Consider the following 21842-nt stretch of genomic DNA (forward strand, 5'->3'; position numbering starts at 1 on the left):
TCTTTTAGTCCTGTCCGTGTGTGTAATCTTTCAAAAATAAATATAGCAAAATTAACAGTTTATAGCAGCTTATCTTCTGCTAAGTAAACTTCACTGTTACTGATGTGTCAGCATAATTTTTTGAAGTATGATGCAAAGAAAGCAAGTTTATCATTTATGACATGTTGTGCGAGTTGATCGCAGTTTAATTTTGTTGAAAGGCAGGTATCCTATACTCGTTGCTCTGTTGTAGTGTATAAATCATTGATTTTAGAAAACATGCCTTATTTTATAACTTTTAAAATTTAATTGGTAAATGTTTCATTTATCCAACAAATATACCAAGCATATTCTTGCATTCCAAAATCAGGGTGACTTTAATACAGTTAACATATAACAAAGGAGGTATATAGAAGTTCACTTAAGTCCTTACAAATAATTAAGTCCTAGATATGGTGTTTGGAATATATAATTTAATTTTTGTTATGTGGTACAGTTTCTCTAGTATTGTCTTGATTTTGATTTAATTCCTACTCAAAGTTTATTGGTTCAGTGAAAGAATATGAAGGTTGAAGAATTTTGTAAATAGGTACATTTTCAACTTGCTGTGTTTTTGTTTTTGTTTTTAGTGTTAGCTACCTTGGGAACTTGCATATGATGAGTGGTAGACTTAATGAGTTGAAATAATTGGTATATTACCACTTTGCATGAAAGTGTTTGTTTAACACAGTGCTGTCAACTAACTGACATGGATGTTTATCACTTTTGATGTAGTCAGCATATTTATGGAGTAATCTCTGGGTGATATATTTGAAGTCAAGGAGCTGAGTCTGTGAACAAAAGATTATATAATAAAATTCTAAATTATGTGGTATAGGCTAGTGGTTTTCATACTGTATGCTTAGTAGAATAGATTTATTGTCCCATCACTAAAATCTCTCACTGACCTCTTTTCCTCTATAAATAAGAAAATACATAGTTTTCTCAACTTCAACTTACTCTCCCAAGTGTTGAGAGTAATGTGTTACGTGTATTTTTTTTTAATCTTTGGCACTTCGAACCACTTTATTCTAGTTCTAATACACAGTGACATTTTATTTACATGTATTTATAATTTGGGTTTACAGGTGTCTATATATCTCAACACACATATTAAATAATTTGTTTCTCAGAGAACACCATGACTTCAGATTCTCCCCAACCTGAAAAAGTTGAACCACTACTGCAGATTATCTATAGTAAAGAATGTTTAGAGATAGAAGATGTCTCTTTAAGCCGGAGTTATTGAGAGTTGAGCTAGACCATGGAGGATTGGTTGGATTTGAATAACTGCATAGGTTGGCAGTATAGTCCCAAAGTGTTGTAGGAACTTAGAGGACAAACACACTACTTTTTCATGACAAAGCTAGAACCAGAGTCTAGATTCTATTTCCTAGTCAAATAATCTTTCAGTTGGACTGATAACATAGCAGGAAAAAGTAGTGGTCAGTAACCTCATATTGGAGAAGGTGTCAATATGCTTGTGGACTGTGAAATTCCTGAGTTCTTATCAGGATTGCATTAGGAAGGCATTTCAGACTGAAAGGAACTTTATGTGCAAAGGCAGATAACCTGAAAGAGCTTACCTTGTTGGAGGTGGATCATGGTATTGGAAGGTGGGGATGAAATAAAGGGTCTTTTATATGCCAGGCACTGTTCTAGATGTGGAAGGTACACATGGAAAAGACAGACTCCCTGCTACTGTGGAGCTTACATTTTAGTAGGAGAAATCATAAACATAAATATGTAATATACTAGTAATTAGTGATGAGTACTTGAGGAAAAATAAAGTGTAGGGTAAAGGAATAGAGATAGACGTTATTGAAATAGGGTGTCAGGGAAGACCTTTTTGTGGAGGTGAAACTTGAGCAGAAAAAAAGGCAGGGAGTGAGGTATGTGAACCAGTGCAGAGGAGAGGGCAGAGCACATTTGCTGTATGCAGCTCCATGGTAGCTGGAGTGCATTAAGTTAATAGTTTATGCTCACTGAGTGTTTACTGAGTGCCAGACCCTGTTCTACCTGTATTACTAGTGGTAATTCAATCCTTAAAACAATCCTATAAAATGGACACTATTTCACATTTGAGGAAACTGAAGCACAGAGATTAAATACTTTACCCAAGGTTGCACAGCTAGTTGGCGAGCTGGGATTCAAGCCCAGGTAGTTTGACTCCAAAATTAGTGTTTTCGACCATTCTTCAAAGATGGGGGAGGGGAAGTGTAGTAGGAAATTTAATTGGAGCAATAGCCTGGGGCCAGTTCTGTGGGGCCTTTGTGGTTCCTTTACAAAGTATTTAGGATTTTATGCTGACAGTGAGGTTAAGTCGTTGGCGGGTTGAGAAATGCCCAAGAGGTTGCTTTATGATTCTGCAGGTCAAGAGATGGGTCTGGACTATACAAAACACATTTGTTAGTTATCCGTATATAGGTTGTATTATAGCTTAAAGTATTTCTACTGGTCTATAACATGTTTCTTTGATCTAAAATCGAAGATTCCACTTCATTATTTTGTTGAACAGATACGTGCATGTATACATATGAGTGCGCGCGTGCTTGTGTAGAAACAAACTAATGAAATTTTCTGTTAATAGGTGCGAGAAGATGTACTAAATTCATTGAATAACAACTTTCTTCAAACGCTAAATCAAGCTTGGAACGATCATCAGACAGCTATGGTGATGATTAGAGACATACTAATGTATATGGTAAGTAGAGCTTTGTTGTTTTTCCTTTAAGTTAAGCATTTCAAAACACAGTGTCTTTTTCTGTCACATTTATTTGGATAGTACAACTCAGTGTGGAAAGCTTTTTTTCTTTTCTTTTTTTTTTAAATACTATTTCCTTCATAAGGGCCAACCTTAGCTTATATGAGTAAAATCTTAGTTGCTCCTGTACTTAATGATTAGAATGGAAAACTGAAAGGGAAAGATTTAATATTTTTCTAAATATCTAGCACTTATGCTTCAATATGTGAAATACTGAAAAGGCCATTTCTTCTTGATTAAGGGTGATTGAGTGACAACATGAGAGATGAAAGCTGAATATTCATTCTCCTGCAAGTTTTTAAACCCTAATGTCCTTATATCTTCAGTTACAGGGGATGTCATATTAATACAAATATATTTGCAATAGCTGCCATCTATCACTCCTAATAATAAATCTCTCCCAATCTTACAAGGACTGTAAGTCCTTGCAGTATATATATAAATTCTTCAGATATGTATTGCCTTTTTCACCTAGTATTACTCTTTTTTAATCATTCAAGAAAAATATCTTGTTCATCAAAACAATTTGGAAAACATGGACCTGAGGTAGGCTGTTTAATAGCTTTCAAGGAGATTAAACTCTCAGGTTTTTTTTAACTTTAGTATGATTATTAAGATTCATCAAGCTTAATTATTGTGTCTGCGAAATCATCAAGCCCAATAACTTGTTACTTCATTGTTTATGTTTGAGAATTGGACATAATGATTTTCTTCTAAGATTTTACTCTCTGCTTTTCGAATTTTTATTTTCAGTTTCTTTAGTTTTGATTATTAGTTGTAATGGTGAGAGCGTGTCCTGGTTTCTTTTACTTGGTAGAATAAAGCAGTGTTTGGAAAGAATTTCCAATGAGAGCAAACAGCTGTAAAGTTTTTTGTTCTGCTGAGTGAATTCAATCAGACCTATTACCCCAGGTTTTATAGGGCTTAGTGGCAAGAGGGTCAAGGAGAAGCTACTTCATTTTTCAGGGTTTTGATGAAACGTTTAACAAATTATTTAGCCTTTCTGAGCTTCATTTTCCTCTTCAGGATATAGATTCATTTTATGTTGACATTTTGAGGTAAATGTGATAGCATGTGAAAACATATAATGTCTGGGATGTAAATGTGAAATAAGTTAACTTACTGCTGTCCTCTTTAAGTTTTGGATTTGGTGAGTCTTTAAATTCCAGCACAAACCCTGAGATAGAAAATTACTTGAGATTTCATGGTCCATCACGTTATTGATAAAAGGAGTATTTTTAAATTATTTATATACTTTTTATACCATGCTGTTTTTAAAATTTCTGTTTTATTTCAGCACACACACGTACCACTTTTTTTGTTGGCTGGGGGGGCAAATGAAATCTCAGACCTTGAATCCTGGCTGTTACGTGACCATAGTCAAGGAACTAATTATCATTCCTCAGCTTCCTCATTTATAAAATGAAAATAATATTGTGCTGATTGGGTAGAGTAGCCATGAGGCTTAAAGGAGCCGCTCCTTTCATATGAAGCACCTATATGGCCTGGACTATAGTAATGTGCTCAGTAAAAATTAACTAGTATTAATATTTCCCATGATCTTTTCATCAAACCCAGCTGGTAGTACCACAACCCTAGATAAACCCAGCAACTTGCCTTTCCTGGGCTTCTGCTGGTAGAAACCCCACTTGGGAAACCTCACACAGGGTAGCTCAGTGCCACTATTTGTCCATTTTCGCAAACCTCTAGTCAGCCCTCCACACTGCTCAGTAGTCTCATTCTTTCTCTATTCAGCTCATTCCACCACTTTGAAAGAGTTATTTCTCTTCAAACCTCCAGCTATCCTGCTGGTCCCCTTACTCTTACAGTCTTGCCTTCTGCCTCTCAGAGAGAAGGAGAAAGCATCAGGTGGAAGCTGGGTTCATCTCTTGCCTCTGAATCTACAGGTTTCCCTATATTTTCTCCCCTTTTGTTTTTCTCTTTTTCCCTCCCATTTTAATGGAGGGCAGTGTTTCCTCACCTATCAAATGCCATTTCTTCACCTGTGCTAAGAATCTCATTTCTTTCTGCTTTGTCAAAAAACAGAATTATTTTCAGGTTCTGCCTTTTTACTGGTCTTACTCATCAGCATTAGACACATTCAGGTCACTGGCATCCTCAAAATAAAATCCTACTACATTTTCGGTTGGACCCCTGCACTGCTTCCCAGGGTCTCTCATTGCCATGCACAGCTAAATGTCTCATAGGAAATGTTGACACTTGCTATCTCTTTTTTCTCATCTTTTATTCATTTTGAATATGTTTTAGTCACACTTCTATCTCAACTCTTCTATTCATTCTTGCTCTTACTAGGATCACCGCGTCTACGCATCTCTGAAAGCAAAGCTCACTGCTAATCCTCATGCTCCTTGACTTTTCCAGCAGCATTGGCACAGTTGACTACCTTTTCGTCTTCTAACACGTTGGGTTCTTAATTTCTGTGACCAAACACTCCCTTGGTATGCCTCCTACCTTTCTGTTTCTTCTCAGTCACTCTTCCTTCTCCTCTGCCCTTTAAAAGAGAGGCATTCTTGGGGCTTAAGTCCTAGGCTTCCTTCTCCTGGTACCTGTTATTTGCTTACCTTAGCTCTCTGTTGTGCCTCTGTGGAGGTGATTCCCACATTATGTCTCCAGCCTCATTTTCTGAGCTTCAGACTCGTAAATTCATTTATCTAGTTGGTGGCTCCCTTCATTGTCTGAGAGGTACTTCAAACTTGGCATTTCCAAATGAGCTCATAATCGGTGTCATTCCATCTGATCATGACAGAAACCTGGGAATTATTCTTGTCAGTTTCTCCTCCCTCTCTCCCTACATCATGTATTTCTAGAACCTGAAATTTCTCTGTTTTCGTATCTACTACCTAAGACCAAAGCACCTTCATTTCTTAGTAACTAGTCATATAACATTCACTGTGCTCCCCTCTATCCTCTTTTTTATATTGCTCTAGAATTATTACTTTAAAGCACATGATTATGTTACTGCCCTGCTGAAGTCCTTCTCTCTCATCTCGGAATTTTCACACGTCTTCTGTCTGGATATGTTTCCAGAATGTTTCCTCCCTTTATGTGATTTTTTTTCCTACTTATCCTTTAAGTCTTAGCTTAAATTTCTGGTAAGCTTTCCCTGACTCATGCTGTGTACTGCACACTGGCACCAGCTGCTCTCACTGTACTCGGTACTACTCCTTTTGTAGCATTTATCATTATTAACAACTGTTTAGTGCCTCGTTTCCTCACTAGACTGAACTTTATTGGGGCGGGGATGTCTGTGTCACCACTGTGTCTCCAACACCTAGCACAACTCCCTGCACAAACAAGGCACTCACATACATCTTTGAATTAATATGCACATTCTTTTTTAATATATCATGCTTTTTTCAAAATGCTTATTAAAATATGCAGTTATAGATTCAGAGAGAAATTTAAATGTTGATAAGGTATCTTCATGTTCTATAAGGTAGACTTCTTTCATCCTTCATTCTCTTTATTTTTCCTTTTTATGTGTAGTATTCTGGGCTTAGTTAAATAAGTGCTTTTAAAAATTAAGGTAAAATTTATATACATTGAAATGTGCAAAACTGAAGTATATAAAGTTATTTTTGACACATGTGTGCTCCTTTGTAACCAGTACTTCAGTCAAGATAAATAAATGCTTTTAATTTTCCAAAGATCAAAAAAAATTTTTCTGTTGACATCTGCATTATTTTCTGTGAAGATTTTTACCCTCAATTCAGACTTATCAGATCACTTTACCTGCTAGATAAGACATGCACCTGAGGTGTGCAGGTTTCTAGACAGATTTCTCTTTCCTATGAATTCTGACTCTAACTGTTGGAATTTTAGATCTCAGGCTCAGAGGGAGGAGAGAAGATGCTACACTGTCTTCCCACCTCCCTCCTACTCAGCTAGTTGACTTTATCTCTAACAAGGAGGTGTCTGTATCTAAAATGCCTTGCGTGAGCCTCAGTGTATATAGATAGCATGGGACACACTGACTCTTGAAAGTGGAAATGGAATCAATCACAGGTTACGTGGAGGCAGCCGTTGGTCACAATTTGTCCCCACTCACTTTGTTGTTGGCAGGTTCAGCGTTCCAGAAAGAAAAGTGTACATGTCTCTAGATGGAACATGTGATCTATACCCCTTTCTGACATTTGAGACTTGCATTATGTATTTTGCCCCTGAAGGTGCTGGAGTTTGTAATCTCTGCTTTGTTTGTTTCTTATTTTTAATTCATTCTTTTCTTTAAGAAAAGTTAACATGTTAAACTTTTAAGATTGGTTTGAGCCTACTTAGTATAAGTTTCCTTTTTTTTTTTTTTTTTTAAGAAGATGTTTGGGGTAGGAGTTAATTAATTAATTAATTAATTAATTAATTAATTTTGCTGTATTGGGTCTTCGTTTCTGTGTGAGGGCTTTCTCTAGTTGTGGCAAGCGGGGGCCACTCTTCATCGCGGTGCGCAGGCCCCTCACTATCGCGGCCTCTCTTGTTGCGGAGCACAGGCTCCAGAGGTGCAGGCTCAGTAGCTGTGGCCCACGGGCCCAGCCGCTCCATGGCATGTGGGATCCTCCCAGACCAGGGCTCGAACCCGTGTCCCCTGCATTAGCAGGCAGACTCTCAACCACTGCGCCACCAGGGAAGCCCTCCTTTTCAATTTTTTAATTGTTTAAAAGATTAATGATTGGGGAAAGATCTGATTATTTTATGGAGAAAATGTGTTATAGGTTATATAATAGCTTTAATTATCAGAATAATCCACAGGTATATTAATATTCAGTTCATTTCCCTCCCCCCCTTAAACTATAAAATGAATACAGTATCAAGGGAGAGTTAAATTTATGGATGGTATTCTGTAGGTTACTTTTGAGCAATTAGAATTAATGTCAAAAGATATAGGAAAGCATTTCCTATTGTGATATGTAGGCTAATAGAAGGTTAATAGAGGAATTTTCTGCATAAAACTGGTTATTTTCAAAGATATTTTCATGTTTTTACTTGAATTTATCTATATTCCCAGTCATTTTCACAAAAAACAAAGATATAGTACGATTGCAGGTTATCCTTAAAGACTAGAGGCTATAAATTCAAAGTCCTGGGGTGGAGAGTTGACCCAGGAAAGGAGGGTCACCTCTTCTTTGAGCTCTATGGGAAGTCATCAAGGATGGTGGGTGAAGAGGTGAAGTGGGATGTAGCAGCAACTTTGTGACGAGGAAAGAAGCTGAGGAACTCTTCTGATGCTCTTGGTCTCCTTAATAAAGTAGAAGGTGGGACCATCAGTTATGGGTGACAGAAGCATGTCAGGTGTTGAGGAGTGTGGTAGACTGAGTAATGGGCCCCCAGATATGCCCATGACTAACCTCTGGAACCTAGGGATTGTTACCTTATATGGCAAAAGGAACTTTGCAGATGTGATTAGGTTGAGGATCATGAGATGATGTTTTCCTAGGTTATCCTGGTGGGCCCAGTAGAAGTGCAGGGTCTTTATAAGAGGGTTGCAGGAGGGTCAGAGTAAGAGAAGTCAGTATGATGACAGAGGCAGAGATTGGAGTGATAACGCTTTGAAGATGGAAAAGGGGCTGTAGCCAGGGAATACAGGTGGCTACTGGAAGCTGAAAAAGACAAGGAAGTGGATTCCCCCCTCAGAGCCTCCAGAAGGAACCAGCCCTGTCGACATCTTGATTTATCCTAGTGAAACTGTTTTCAGTCTTCTCAACTGTAGAACTGTTAGAGAATAAGTAAGGTACTAAAGTTGCGGTAATTTCTTCAGCAATGATAGGAAACTAACACATGGGGGAAGTTTGGAATATCCCCTGTGCTGGGGTCAACTATCTATAAATAAATAAGTGGATCATCTGTAATTGTGAGGGGATAATTCAGGGTAAGTTGGCACAAATTTTGTATAGCGGAGGCAGTCAGCAGCATTTGTACTTTTTTCGGAGGTACTTAAGCAGTCTCAGAGAAGAATATTCAAAAACTAAGGAAAACCTACTGATATAATTTGGCTTATTCGGTATGGGGAAGAATTCTAAGATAGTAGCATTGTTAAAATTGTTGATCGTGGATCTGTGCTGTTTAATAAGCAGGCAAGTGAATCACAAGGTCCCAGGAAACAGAAGTATTAGGTGTCAGGTATCAGTAGACCTGGAGGTCCAGTTAGAATGCAGAGCAGTTGAAGTGTAACCGAGGAGAGGCGGGAGGAAAGAGGGTCTGTAATACCAGGGACACTTGATGTCTTCTATGATGAGTCTCAAGGTTTGTCCATATCAATATGTGGGTAAAGGGAATCCTGATAAGATGGGAGATGAAAATTTAGGCGTCTGTAAGGAGTGTGTCAGATTGGTCATTATTATGAAAGTTGCAGTTACCAAAGGTAATAGATGTCAAGGAGTAGAGTTGAGAGAAATAATGTAAGCTGTTTGCTGAAGCTACCAAGGATTTGTATGTCCTTGGAGATCAGAAGACAGGATGAGAACGTGGAGATGACAGAATTTGTGAGTCTGTTTTTTCTCTCGTAGATGTTGATACTTTTAGTTCCACAAAATACTTCTTTACTGTATTCTAGATTGCATATTGAGAAAAGTTTGAAAATAGCTGTATTCTGGAAGAACATAGGTAGGTTGCTTAAGAGTCTTCTTGGTACTTTCTCTGTTTTCAAAATAACATCTTAGAAGAAAATAGGATCCAGTGGCTTTGGGACTGTTAAGCTTCACACTTGTTCAATATATTTACTTACTGCTTTTGCAAGAAAGGTCTGTGCAAGACAGGTTCCCCATATGTGCTCTAGTGTTTGCATTTGTGACTGACAGTATAATACCTTGGCATCTTTTTATGGTTAGGTCAAAAGCCAGGTACTAGCCCTTTATGTAAAAATAAAACTAGGGCAACATCATAAATACTGTAAAGGTTAAGAGTATTGTGCTTGATAATTAGGATTTCTTCCTTGCCATCCATTTTAGCTCCTCTTTCAAACAAATTAATAGAGCCATAAACACCTTGATTACTATGCCCTATGAACTGTTTCTGTGTACTGATTATGTAGCAGTCTATGACTGAGTTTAGGGAGGCAAGTATTAATTCAGCCAGAGGTAGGCCCTGTGGTGGTGCAGTCATATCTTGCTGTAGGAAAGGAAATGAAACTTTTGTCCGTAAAGGGGACTGGTCCCCATATATATACGTGTGTGTGTGTGTGTGTGTGTGTGTGTGTATGATAATTTTGTGTAATATCATATATATATGATAATTTATTTACACAGAGTTGAGCCAACATTCATTCACCTTTGTGCTTATGTGGATAAATTCATTCATTCAGCAGGTATACAATGACTGTGTATTATGTATCAGACACTATATTCTAAACAACTGTGTTCATTTTTCCAGTTTCTTCTATCACTGGGCAGTTTTATGATGTGGACATCCCATTTGGGCAGATAACCCTGGTTTCCCAAGCCTAATTTAAGAACAGTGATTTTATCAATGATCCAGATGTAAGCTATCAAGGCATATTAGAACTCTTTAGTATTGTTTCTTTTCTCATTTTCTATTTTGAAGTTGATAATAAAATTCTCATTGAAGAAGTGACTTTCTAAGGCTTTAGATACCTAATTGTCATCAGAAGTTATTTAAAACCATCATTATTAGAACACTTAGAAACTCAGCAAAAATATTAGATACTGTAGCAATTATTCTAACCACTTGATACTATATTAGCCTTAAACTAATTTGAAAGTCCTCTTCAATTTTTTTAGAAACACTTTTGTTGATATATAACATAAATTAAACTACACAAATTTTTTTTTGCCCATTTTTTTTTAAATGTGGGTTTTCTGGGGTTTGTTTTTTTTAGTAATTTGTGAGAGTTCTTTACATGTTCTGGACAAATGTTCTTTGTCAAATAATACATGTATTGTGAGGTAGTGTCTTCCATTTTGGGCTTGCCTTTTCTCTTAGTGGTGTCTTTGAAGAGAAGTTTTTAATTTCAGTTAATTTCAGTTTTTCAATCTGCAGTTGTTGGATAAAGTGTTGTAAACATACCAGTTAGTCAGATTTACTAATCAAGCTCAGATCTTCCATGTCTTTACTAAACTTTTTGTCTGCTTGTTCTATCAACTACCAAGAAATATTAAAATCTTCAGATTTGATTTGTTTGTTTATTGTTTTAGTTTATATGTTTTGAGGTTTTGTTACAAAGTGAATATCAGTTTAGGGTTTTATCTTACTATTGAATCGACTTTTTTATTTTTCTGAAATATCCTTCTTTATCACTAGTAATACTTCTTGCTTAAAGACTACTTTGTCTAGTGTTACTATATGAGCTTTCTTACAATTAATGTTTGCGTGGCAAACTTCATCTCATCCTTTTCTTTCCACCTTTTTGTGTCCTTTGTTTAAGGTGTGTCACTTGTAAGTACCATATAATAACATGCTTTTTAACCTATCTGATAATCTTTGTTTTTAAATTGAAGCATATAATTCATTTACATTTAATGTGATTACTGATGTATTTGGGTTTATATTTCCCATCCTACTGTTTTGTTTTTTTCCTGTTTGTCTTCTGTTCTTTTGATTTTTTTCAGCTTTCTTTCCTCCTTTTAGGTGAATCAAGTATGCTTTATTATCCTGTCCCCTTCCCCCACTACCTGTTATTTATATATACTTTTATTATTATTATTTTAAGGATTACCTTAGAGATTACAACATAGATCCTTGACTTATAGTTTACCTTATATTAGTTTTTTTTTTTTAAACCACTTTTGGATAGTATCAGAGTCTTAGAATACTTTGACTTCCTGGGGCTTTTCCCCCTTAGTTTTTAGACATTTGATCCTGGGGTGCTTGTTTTGTTTTGATACGGGGACAGGCCTGGTAATTTTTCCAACATTGTGTATGAAAAATTGTGGAGGCCCTGGATGATGATGTTTTCCTTCATAGGATCAAAGATCACCGTGATCTAGTTGAAGCTGGCTTTTAGGCTTTGTTAAGGTTGATCTATTTTAGTTTGCCTTTTTTTCCAGGGCATGTTTTTACACACAAGAAATAACCCCTTCTGGGGTCTCAGTTAAAAGCCTGAGTTGTTTACTGGTTCACTCTACACAGTTACTGTGCCTTGAGATACCAGCTTTTGTCTCTCTCTACTGCAAGTCTGCCAGCAGTCTCTGTTCAGCTCTTTAGTCTCCCAGTGCTGCTTTCTATTTGGTATTCTGGTGTCTCATCCACGCTTAGGTGATGTGTCAGTAAACATCTCAGTGAAAATTGCTTGCAGAATTTCTGGCTCTTCTTTACATTTCTCTCTTCTTCAGACTTTTGCCTCGTAAGTCTTAGCTGCTTGATAGCCAGCCCACCTGTGACTTTCTGCTTGGCCTCTTTCCAGTCCTCCAAATACAGCAAATGACCCAAGGGAACGAGTGAAGGTGAACGTAGGGCTTCTGTCAGTATACTTGTCTTTTCTCCAGAATCCGGGCCCCGCAAGTCCAGGTTGCTTTTGGTGCTCTTTGATGCTTTTAAACAGTATTTGTTCGTTTGTTTTAATTGTTGTAAAATGCACATAACATAAAATTTATTATCTTAATCATTTTAAAGTGTACAGTTAGTTCAGTGGTGTTAAGTACATTTATACTGTTGCACAGCCATCACCTCCATTCATTTCCAGAATTTTCATCTTGCAAAACTAAAACTTGATACCCTCTAAATGATAACTCCCCATTCCCCACTCCCTGGTCACCACCATTGTACTTTCTGTATGAATTAGACCACTCTAGCTACCTCATATAAGTGGAATCATAGAGTATCTGTCCTTTTGCAACTCAAGTTTCATCCATGTTGTAGCCTGAGTCTGAATTCCCTTCCTTAACAGATTCGTGGTTACCAGAGGGAAAAGGAGATGGGGGCAGGGCAAGGTGGGTAAAAAGGGGGTTGGCTGTATGATGACAGAAACTAAACATTTGGTGGTGAGCACGTTGTAGTGTATACAGAAGTCATAATATAATGTTGTACACGTGAAATGTATGTAATGTTATAAACCAATGTTGCATCAATTTTTAAAATTGCCCTTCTTTTTCAGGCTGAATAATACTCAGTTGTATGGCTATACCACATTTGCTTATCCTTTCATCTGTCAGTGGTCACTTGGCTTGTTTCCATCCTTTGGCTATTTTGAATAATGCTATGAACATGGGTGTATGAATATTTCTTTAAGACCCTTCTTTTGACTCTTTTGAGTATAAACCTAGATGGTAGAATTGGTAGATCATATGGTAATTCTGTTTTTATTTATATTTATTTATTTACCCTTTTTATTTAAAATTTTTTTTATTTTTAAAAAATTTATTTAATTATTTTATTTATTTGGTTGCGCCGGGTCTTAGTTGCAGCATGCGGGCTCCTGCCGCTTTTCTATTCTCTTTTTTTTAAAAAAAGATAAACGAAAACAGTTATAGATCTTCTTGCCTTGAGGACAAGAAAGTGAAAGAAGAATTATTTAAGTTTAATTAAGCTCCTTGACGGTGTGCTTCATAAACCAACTTTCAGAGCTATTCACTTCAATTTAAAAAGTGGTCTTTGCCTAAATAAATAGCTACCATTGGTCATAAGTGGGATCAAGGAGGGAAGTGTAGATAAATGAGTACTAATCCATAACTGCCCTTAGTTCATTAGTGGTGTTATTAAAAGTACTGAACTGCTGGTATTTGAAGCAAAAATTTTGTAACAAACTCCCTCAAAAAATAATTGAGACAAAGGACTATTGTATTTATATTTGTAGTACTGAGTGTTCAGAGTTGAATGTAACCCAAAGGTTAGTTTTAGAATTTGCTTCCCAAATACCTATTTAATCTTACAAGAAAACATTGTTCAAATGAGACACTAGATATGAGTGATATTGATGAAAGAGCTTATAATTTGTCCTTTCCTTGGGTGCATCATTGATTCCTATGCCCAGTACACATTTATCCTAGTTTGCTTTTTCGTGATACAATGACTGTTGGTTAAAAATATTTCCCGAACCATTTCTTGTGGATAAAGTAGTAAGAGTTATTTTTTGAGGTTCATTATCAAATTTTTGTTGTTTTATTTTTATTTAAATACCACTCCCTGAGTCATGAAGCTTTTTAGCCCACTTACACAGTCACTCCCTGACTTTGCACAGGTTTAGCTTTCATAAAATCTATATTTTCTCATAGTGTGTCTTGACACACCTAAGAATACTTTTGCATGCTGAGTTTGATCTCTCATATAGTAGTTAAATATTTAGGTATCTTGGTAGATTAGGTGTCTTGGTGAAGCCATCAGTTAAGGGGAAAAGGTTTGCTTTGCCTAGGAATAGCATCTCCCAAGAGGGAACCATAAACAGATTTTAAATGTAATTTTATCTCTGTAGTTAGGAAACTCACATCCCTTTAGTAAAGCTAATGTTTGATCCAGACGTGAGGCTTTCAAATGGATTTTTCAGAACATTTTATATTTAAAATGCCTGTATTTTGGCTTTCAAAAGGCAAATAGAAGCAACCACCAACTTTCTATCTCTGCTGAGTTCTCTTCAATAGTTAAATGACTAATGTTGGACTCATACAAACTACCTTTTGGTCAAATTAAATATTCACATAGAAAGGTATATAAAATAAAAAGTTCTCCACTGATTTAAATGATTAGAGCTAAATTGATATTGTATTACATAAAATTAACCACTTATTTTTTTTTTTTTTGCTTTATAACAAATTTAATCAGTTATACATATACATATGTTTCCATATCCCCTCCCTTTTGCGTCTCCCTCCCACCCTCCCTATCCCACCCCTCCAGGCGGTCACAAAGCACTGAGCTGATCTCCCTGTGCTATGCGGCTGCTTCCCACTAGCTATCTACCTTACATTTGGTAGTAACCACTTATTTTTTTAACAAAGAGAGATTCCTCTTAGAATCTATTATGAAAGGCTGTTGTGTACCCACAGGCTGAATTCCTTCTGGTAGTGCTGATAAACAGTAAACAGAAGATTTAGCGTGTTCATTCAGCAAATATTTTAATAATCACCTGCAGATCACAAGTTTATTGTGAATGTGTACCTGCATTAGTTTAATGTACGCACACATAAACACTCAGATGTATGTATGTATAGCTTTTATTTTACTTGATGGTAATTAATCATATGTACCAAACAATATAAATGACTATTTGGTATTACTCATTTAAGTAGCTATACTCATGTTTGCAGGTTTTCCCTTCTCTATTTATTAGCTCTCTGGTATCTATAATCATATTTCAGGGTTAACAGCTTTTCTTAATATTATGTCATTTAATTATAATCATTATACACCTTGACAGTCTCACATTAAAAGACAAGGGATTGGCTTTTATCCTACAACATCTGTACTTCCCTTATCTCCAGTCATCCTCCATGGATGTAAATTTTCTATGCTTTGCTCAGATACTCCAACCATGTGTTCCCATCATACCTGGCTTCTTTTACTCTGAAACATTGTTCTCTCCCATATGCATTATGCCTGCAGAACTCATCAGCTGCACCTGGCTCTCCTTCTGTCTTTTTGCCACAGGGCTTAAGATAGCAGATATTATAGGCCAATACGGTTATAGACTCACCTGCTTTGGTAGTGATAGCATCACTGTGTTTAGGATTGAGAAGAGAGTAACCCAGGCCAGGGGAGACTGATAACAGAAAGGGAAGGAGTAATATTGAAATGTGTCTTGATCCCTAGTGTATGTTAATTTTTTTTTTTTTTTTTTTTTTTTTGTGGTACGCGGGCCTCTCACTGTTGTGGCCTCTCCCGTTGCGGAGCACAGGCTCCGGACGCGCAGGCTCAGCGGCCATGGCTCACGGGCCCATCCGCTCCGCGGCACGTGGGATCTTCCCGGACCAGGGCACGAACCCATGTCCCCTGCATCGGGAGGCGGACTCTCAACCACTGTGCCACCAGGGAAGCCCTTATTTTTGATCAGAGAGTTTAGCTTCAAAGGAAATCAGAGTTTTAGAGACTGTCTTTACCAGCCCTTTATGTTACCCGGAACTGGAGTGGGTAAATGACTTACTCAGGTTCACACCACCAGTTAATGGTAGAGCCGGAGATAATCCGAAAAATTCTGTAACTGACACGTCCACTTTAGAAAACAAACAATTTGGCAATTTTCATATAGCTCAATAGTACTTCTACTCATTGAAATCCATCCAAGAGAAATGAAAGCATACGTCCAACAAGAAGATTGTACCCAAGTGTTCATAGCAACATTACTCATAGTAGACTGGAAACGGCCAGTAAACTGGAAACAGCCCCAAATATCCATCAACTGATAAATGGATAAGCTAAATGTGGCATATCCAATACAATGGAATACTTCAGCCCAAGAAAGGAATGAAATACTAATATATGTTATATTAATGAACCTTAGCAACTTTACGCTTGATGAAAAATCAGACACAAGATTACATGTTCTGTGATTCCACTTATGTGAAATGTCCAGGAAAGGAAATGTATAGAAAGAGTAAGCAGAGGTGCTGGAAGTGAAGATTGACTGCGGAAGGGCTGGAGGGATTTTTTTCTTTTTCTTTTTTCCTTTTTCTTTCTTTTTTTGAGTGATGGAAGTATATTCTAGAACTGGATTGTGGCAGTGACTACACAATATAGAAATTTACTGTAAGTTATTGAACCATGCTCTTAAAATGAGTGAATTTTACAGCATATAACTGCAATAAAGCCAAAAGGGGAAAACGTTAAACATTTTTCACTTTAACACTCTTAGTTTACTCTGAAGATTACGTTGCATGTGTCTTTTGTTCTGTAATTCTTAAAAGTAGTTGCCTTTCACCAAAAACAATAAAATCCGACTTGGTTCTTTGACATTTCTCTTAGCCTAAATTAAGAACATTTGGTTTCCTAAGAAAGAGGTTAGTGTCTTAGTAGACACTACTAAGTGTTAAGTTGGCTTATATCATATGTATGTGATGTTATATATCCCCCACAAGATGTGCTGAATGTCACAGAGGCATATCGTACAGTTGAATTAACAGTACTTTCTGTTCTAGCTGTGAAACAGCGTGATTGATGCAAAGTTCTCTCAGTGCTGTTCCACTACTTTTCAGTGTATCTTCTCTGTTTTGCTCTTGTCAGTTGAGCTTTGCTTACTGAGAGTCAGTTGTATTTGTTTTCAAGCCTGTTTATGCTAGTTGTACTTCTTGTTATTACATCATTTTATATTGTGTAAGTCAATAGAAGTACGAAAAACAAACTTGTTATTTGGCAAACTAGATTGAATGTTTTGCAAAGACTTGACAAAGGCAAATCACTAAATATTGGGTAATTTGGTAATTTAAAAGACTGGAGTGGAAATTGTAAAAATCTAGAAGGCCATTTACATTGCTTCACAGTTGTCTCTGGTCATTAGCCATCTTAATGAAACTGAACGTAGACAGGCTAGACATTTATGATGTATGGGTATATGTGAGAAAGACAGCGTTGACTTCTAATCACAGGACTCATGATCAAAGAAAAAGTCTTTATCTCAGTGAATGCTTATATGTTTTAAATTAAAATGTTTAAGGTGCTGGTGGTGTGTGTGTGTGTGTGTGTAATAGTTTTCCTCTTTTACCACTTTAGCTAGCTTGTTACTGGTTTTGATTGCATTGGGTAAGAGTGATTCTGTATTCGGTACAGAATCTGTACCATAGAAACTTATAATCAAAATTGTAAGAATCAAATTTATAAATAATTTACTCAGTAATTGGAGTGATTATTTTCTCATTGCTTTATAAATTATTAGATTTATGCCAGTTTTTATTGAATGTGTTTTGTTTTATGCTGAAAAGTAAGCCAGAATCAGGATGGTAGTGGAGGGTGGGGAGTGTTGGACCTGAAGGTCATGAGAGTAAAGAGTAGCTTCAGTACATAGAAAACAGTGAGGCCATCAAAAAGGAGGAAGGATGCGGTCAGGGCAAAACTCAGAATTTAAGATCTTGAGGAAGGAAGTGTGAAATTCAAGAATTTATTGAAGAAGTCATCAATGAAATTTTTGAACTTAACTGAAGTTGCTGTCAGGATTTGAAAAGTGTGATATAAAATGTAGAAAGTGAGCACCAACAATGCTGATAAGAGAGCAGCTTTCCTTGTAGCCATTAGGTATGTACCATTGTGTGAGATGAATGAAAGTTGGAGGATAGTGTCTGTGAAGAGAGTGCTCCTCATGGAGAATTTAGTAAAAATTGACTAGAAAGGCGATCAGGACCATTTAATACTAATATGGTAGAACTTCTGTTCCTGTTTACCTTGTATTTTATTTGGTGTTGCTTGTATTAACAGTGTTCCTTTAAAAGTTCAGAGATCACAGTTTGCAGTGAGTCTTACTGTTTTTGGATTACAAATGCCTTTAAGAATCTGGTGAAAGCTACGGACTCTTTCCAGAATACTTACGTATGAACAAACACACAATAATTTAAAAATTTTGGGAAGTTCACAGACCCGCCAAAGCCCGGAGAGGTCCTGGTTAAGAACAGAAAGGAATTCTGTTACTAATCCTTTTGTGAATTAAGAACAGTAGTTTTATTTCAGTGTATTTTGGTGTAAACACAGATCTTAAAATATTTCACAAAATAGGACTTTTATGGCCAGTAATTCTGGATTATCTGTACTCTATTAAGTGAGACACCAGTATTCATGTTGGTAAGAACTTGAAAGTTAGATGACTACCAGGAAATAATCTGAAATGGCCGCAGCTAGGGGTGGTTTAATTATGTAATACTGAATGCTGCTCTGTTATAAGCATTAGAACCTTTTAACATTTACCAGTACACAGTCAGCTTAAGTCACATGCATCTGTATTTCATTCAGCTCTCAATTTTACTTAAAGAATATGGTCTTCAGGTACAGTGTTTAAGAAAATAAGAACCATATTTGTGCATGGTATGGCTTTGGGAGAAAGGAAGTTCTGCCTGCCTTGCTGTCTGCCTTTCTCCTCTGCTTTCTGCTGACTTGCCTCTCTCCCTGGGTGGGGTGCTTGCTTTTTTCCTCCCTTTTTCTTAGGGTAAATGGGCAACCGCCTATAGCCATTGTTTCAGTAGCAATTGTAAATTGTAAGGACTTACTATATATAACTTTTATATAACTTGGGAGGTACTAGAAAATTCCATGTTGCTTGAAGTGTTTCTCACCTGCAAAATTGACCACTTTTGGAATTTTATTTCCTTTATTATTGTAACTCAAAAGGATTATTTTTATGTTCGCAAGAGTTATACTAATGTTTATATTATGATTTTGCTTTAACTGCAGGACCGTGTGTACGTACAACAAAATAATGTGGAGAATGTCTACAATTTGGGATTAATTATTTTTCGAGATCAAGTTGTACGTTACGGGTGTATTAGGGATCACCTACGACAAACGCTGTTGGATATGATTGCCAGAGAGCGGAAAGGAGAAGTTGTAGACCGGTATAATAATCTTTTTACTCTTTGGGTTTTGGTTTTTAGTGGTTATATCTTGAGAACCGATTCACTGTCTTAATTTTATTAAAGTAAATTAAAGTTTGATTGTCCAGCATATTATGAAAATACTCAAAAACCTTATATCAGCAGTTAACAAAGTTAGCTAGATTGTAACTAAAAAGCACACATTTATTTTTAGAAGAAACCATCCTAAGCTTTTATTGAATATACTTTTAAAAAGCAAATCAGCCATTAGTCTTCTTTTTGATTTTTTATGTATTTTTTTTTATGCTGGCTTTTTTTTTTTTTTTTGCTATTTGATAATATATTTTTTTCTTCTTTAAAAGGGCTTTTGGCTAGCATTTATTTTTAAGGTCTTTGAAGAAAAAAATGTTGAACATAGTCTAAAATGACTAAGAACTCTTGTACTCCTTTTGTTAAGTCATATTCCACCCCCCCAAACATTGTCGCAGTGCCATTTTTGTGACACTGCAGCCAGAGTGGCTCGAAACATGCAAGACTGCTCTCTTTGCTGCTTTGTATTCAAAGCAGCTGTTAGAGGAAGACTTGTAAAGTTCTTTTTATTTCAGCTTTGGTGCTTGGTCAGGATTGCCCAAAAGCCATTTGGTGCCTAGGAGTAACTGCGTTGTACCCATGTCAAGTGCCGTAGACTCCCTCTCTCCTCCCTGCTTCCTGATAGGCTGTTTATTCTTTTTGTGCTTTTAAATACACAGGAATATTTAGTCATTTTAAACATATTTTCTTCAAAAATCCTAAGTTACAACAGCATGAGAACAACTTGAGATAAATAGCTGTGCAGTCAAGATATGCTTTCCAATTAAAATTACTCTAAATCCTTATGTTATAAATTAGTTGCTTATGGGAGGTTGGTCACTTTGGTTTAAAAAAACGAGCTCTGGAAGTCTTTCTAGCTACTTCTGCTGCATCTTTTACATGAATCTTTAATGTGTTTTTATTATCAAGTGGTTTAACTTCTTTTGACAGAGGCGCAATAAGAAATGCTTGCCAGATGTTAATGATTTTAGGTCTCGAAGGACGATCAGTCTATGAAGAAGATTTTGAGGCTCCTTTTTTGGAAATGTCTGCAGAGTTTTTTCAGGTAATCAGTGAAGATATAAATAAATACTCTTTTAAGATGTTCTTAAAATTACCGAATATAGTTAGTAATTTAAGCATTTTGACCTTTTTGTACTGAGGCCTTTTGGGGAAGAGGGTGCAAATTACACCCTTCAGCACACCTACCCCACAGTCTCACATTCCAGTGAAGGAACTGTCTGAAAATAAGTCGAAGAGGTTGGACTTACACACGTGATTTTTTAAAAATTATATGTATAAAACATATAAACTTAGAAATAACCTTAAATTTTATTATATTTATATGTTACTAATTATTTACCATAGAGTCACAGGCAGTACATCACCAATGAAGTTTCACTATTCAGGCTTTTTGGTAATATAAGTTACTAGTAAAATAAATATAGATATATGCATGATCCCATAAGGCATATATATGTCTTAAGAGCTGTTGATTATGAAATTAAAAGTCAGTAAGTACAGCTGATAAAAATTTGCAGCAGTATATACAACCCCAAATCAACTACGTTGCTGAAAGTAAAGCTAAACCAGTACTATTTTGTAATGAAATGATAATAACAATGACTGAGTACTACGACAAATGATAAGACAATATTTATAAGGTCATGATAATAGGGCATTCTTCCTGAAAGCCTCAACTATCTGAGCAATTTATAGTAGGAGCTTTGTAGTGTTGCTAAAGTAGACTTTACTGGTCAACTTTAGTAATAACCTTTTAAAGAACTAAATGAATAGAACGTTACAGTAGCTCTACAGTACATCATTTGTAGAAGCCATTGGATGAGTATAGAAGTAGACTCAGTGGGTTTCGGTGTCTTTTGGATTGGCGTAACCCCCAGGCCACTTTTCAGAAATCATCAGGAAGTTTTGTGTGGCCTGTACTGGTGAGCCTGGACCATACTTCATGAACTATTAATTTTATAATGTAGGAAACAGGCTTTATTTTCTGGTAACACAGCAACTACTTCTAGATATTTTTGGCAACGTTTTTGACGTTTGCATTTGTTTTAATTACCTTCATTACAGTATAGAAATACCAGTAGATGATTAATTGTCAGGATCCCAAAGTGTGTTGCAGTGGCATATGTATACATCTGTGTGTATATATAAAATACAGTTTTAACAGTGAAGTGACGGTCTCACCAAGATTTTTGTTTGGTGTGTTAATGTTTATTCTTAGAAACTTGATTATTTTAAACTGCTTTTTTTTTAACATCTTTATTGGAGTATAATTGCTTTACAATGTTGTGTTAGTTTCTCTTGTACAACAAAGTGAATCAGCTATACGTATACATATATCCCCATATCCCCTCCCTCTTGAGCCTGCCTCCCACCCTCCCTGACCCACCCCTCTAGGTGGTCACAGAGCATCGAGCTGAGCTCCCTGTGCTATGCGGCAGCTTCCCACTAGCCATCCATTGTACATTTGGTATAAGCTACTTTTTATTAAGAGAATGGGAAATGTTATTAAATTTTGTACATAATTTATATTAATACATCGTCTATTATGTAATTCTTAGATATAT

The 21842-nt window shown here is 36.3% G+C and overlaps 1 protein-coding gene across 2 annotated transcripts in view; it reads left to right on the forward strand.

Annotated features, from left to right (window-relative positions):
- CUL3 (cullin 3) overlaps positions 1-21842 on the forward strand; it is a 105856-nt gene that overhangs the window by 41106 nt on the left and 42908 nt on the right. For both annotated transcript variants that reach the window (XM_082629755.1, XM_082629756.1), the window contains 3 exons: positions 2609-2722; positions 19046-19206; positions 20206-20320. In XM_082629755.1, the coding sequence (XP_082485881.1) occupies positions 2609-2722; positions 19046-19206; positions 20206-20320 (390 nt within the window). The remainder of the gene's footprint in view (positions 1-2608; positions 2723-19045; positions 19207-20205; positions 20321-21842) is intronic.

Source organism: Mesoplodon mirus (genome assembly GCF_964341445.2).
Source record: "Mesoplodon mirus genome assembly, chromosome: 8".
Taxonomy (NCBI): Eukaryota; Metazoa; Chordata; class Mammalia; order Artiodactyla; family Ziphiidae; genus Mesoplodon; species Mesoplodon mirus.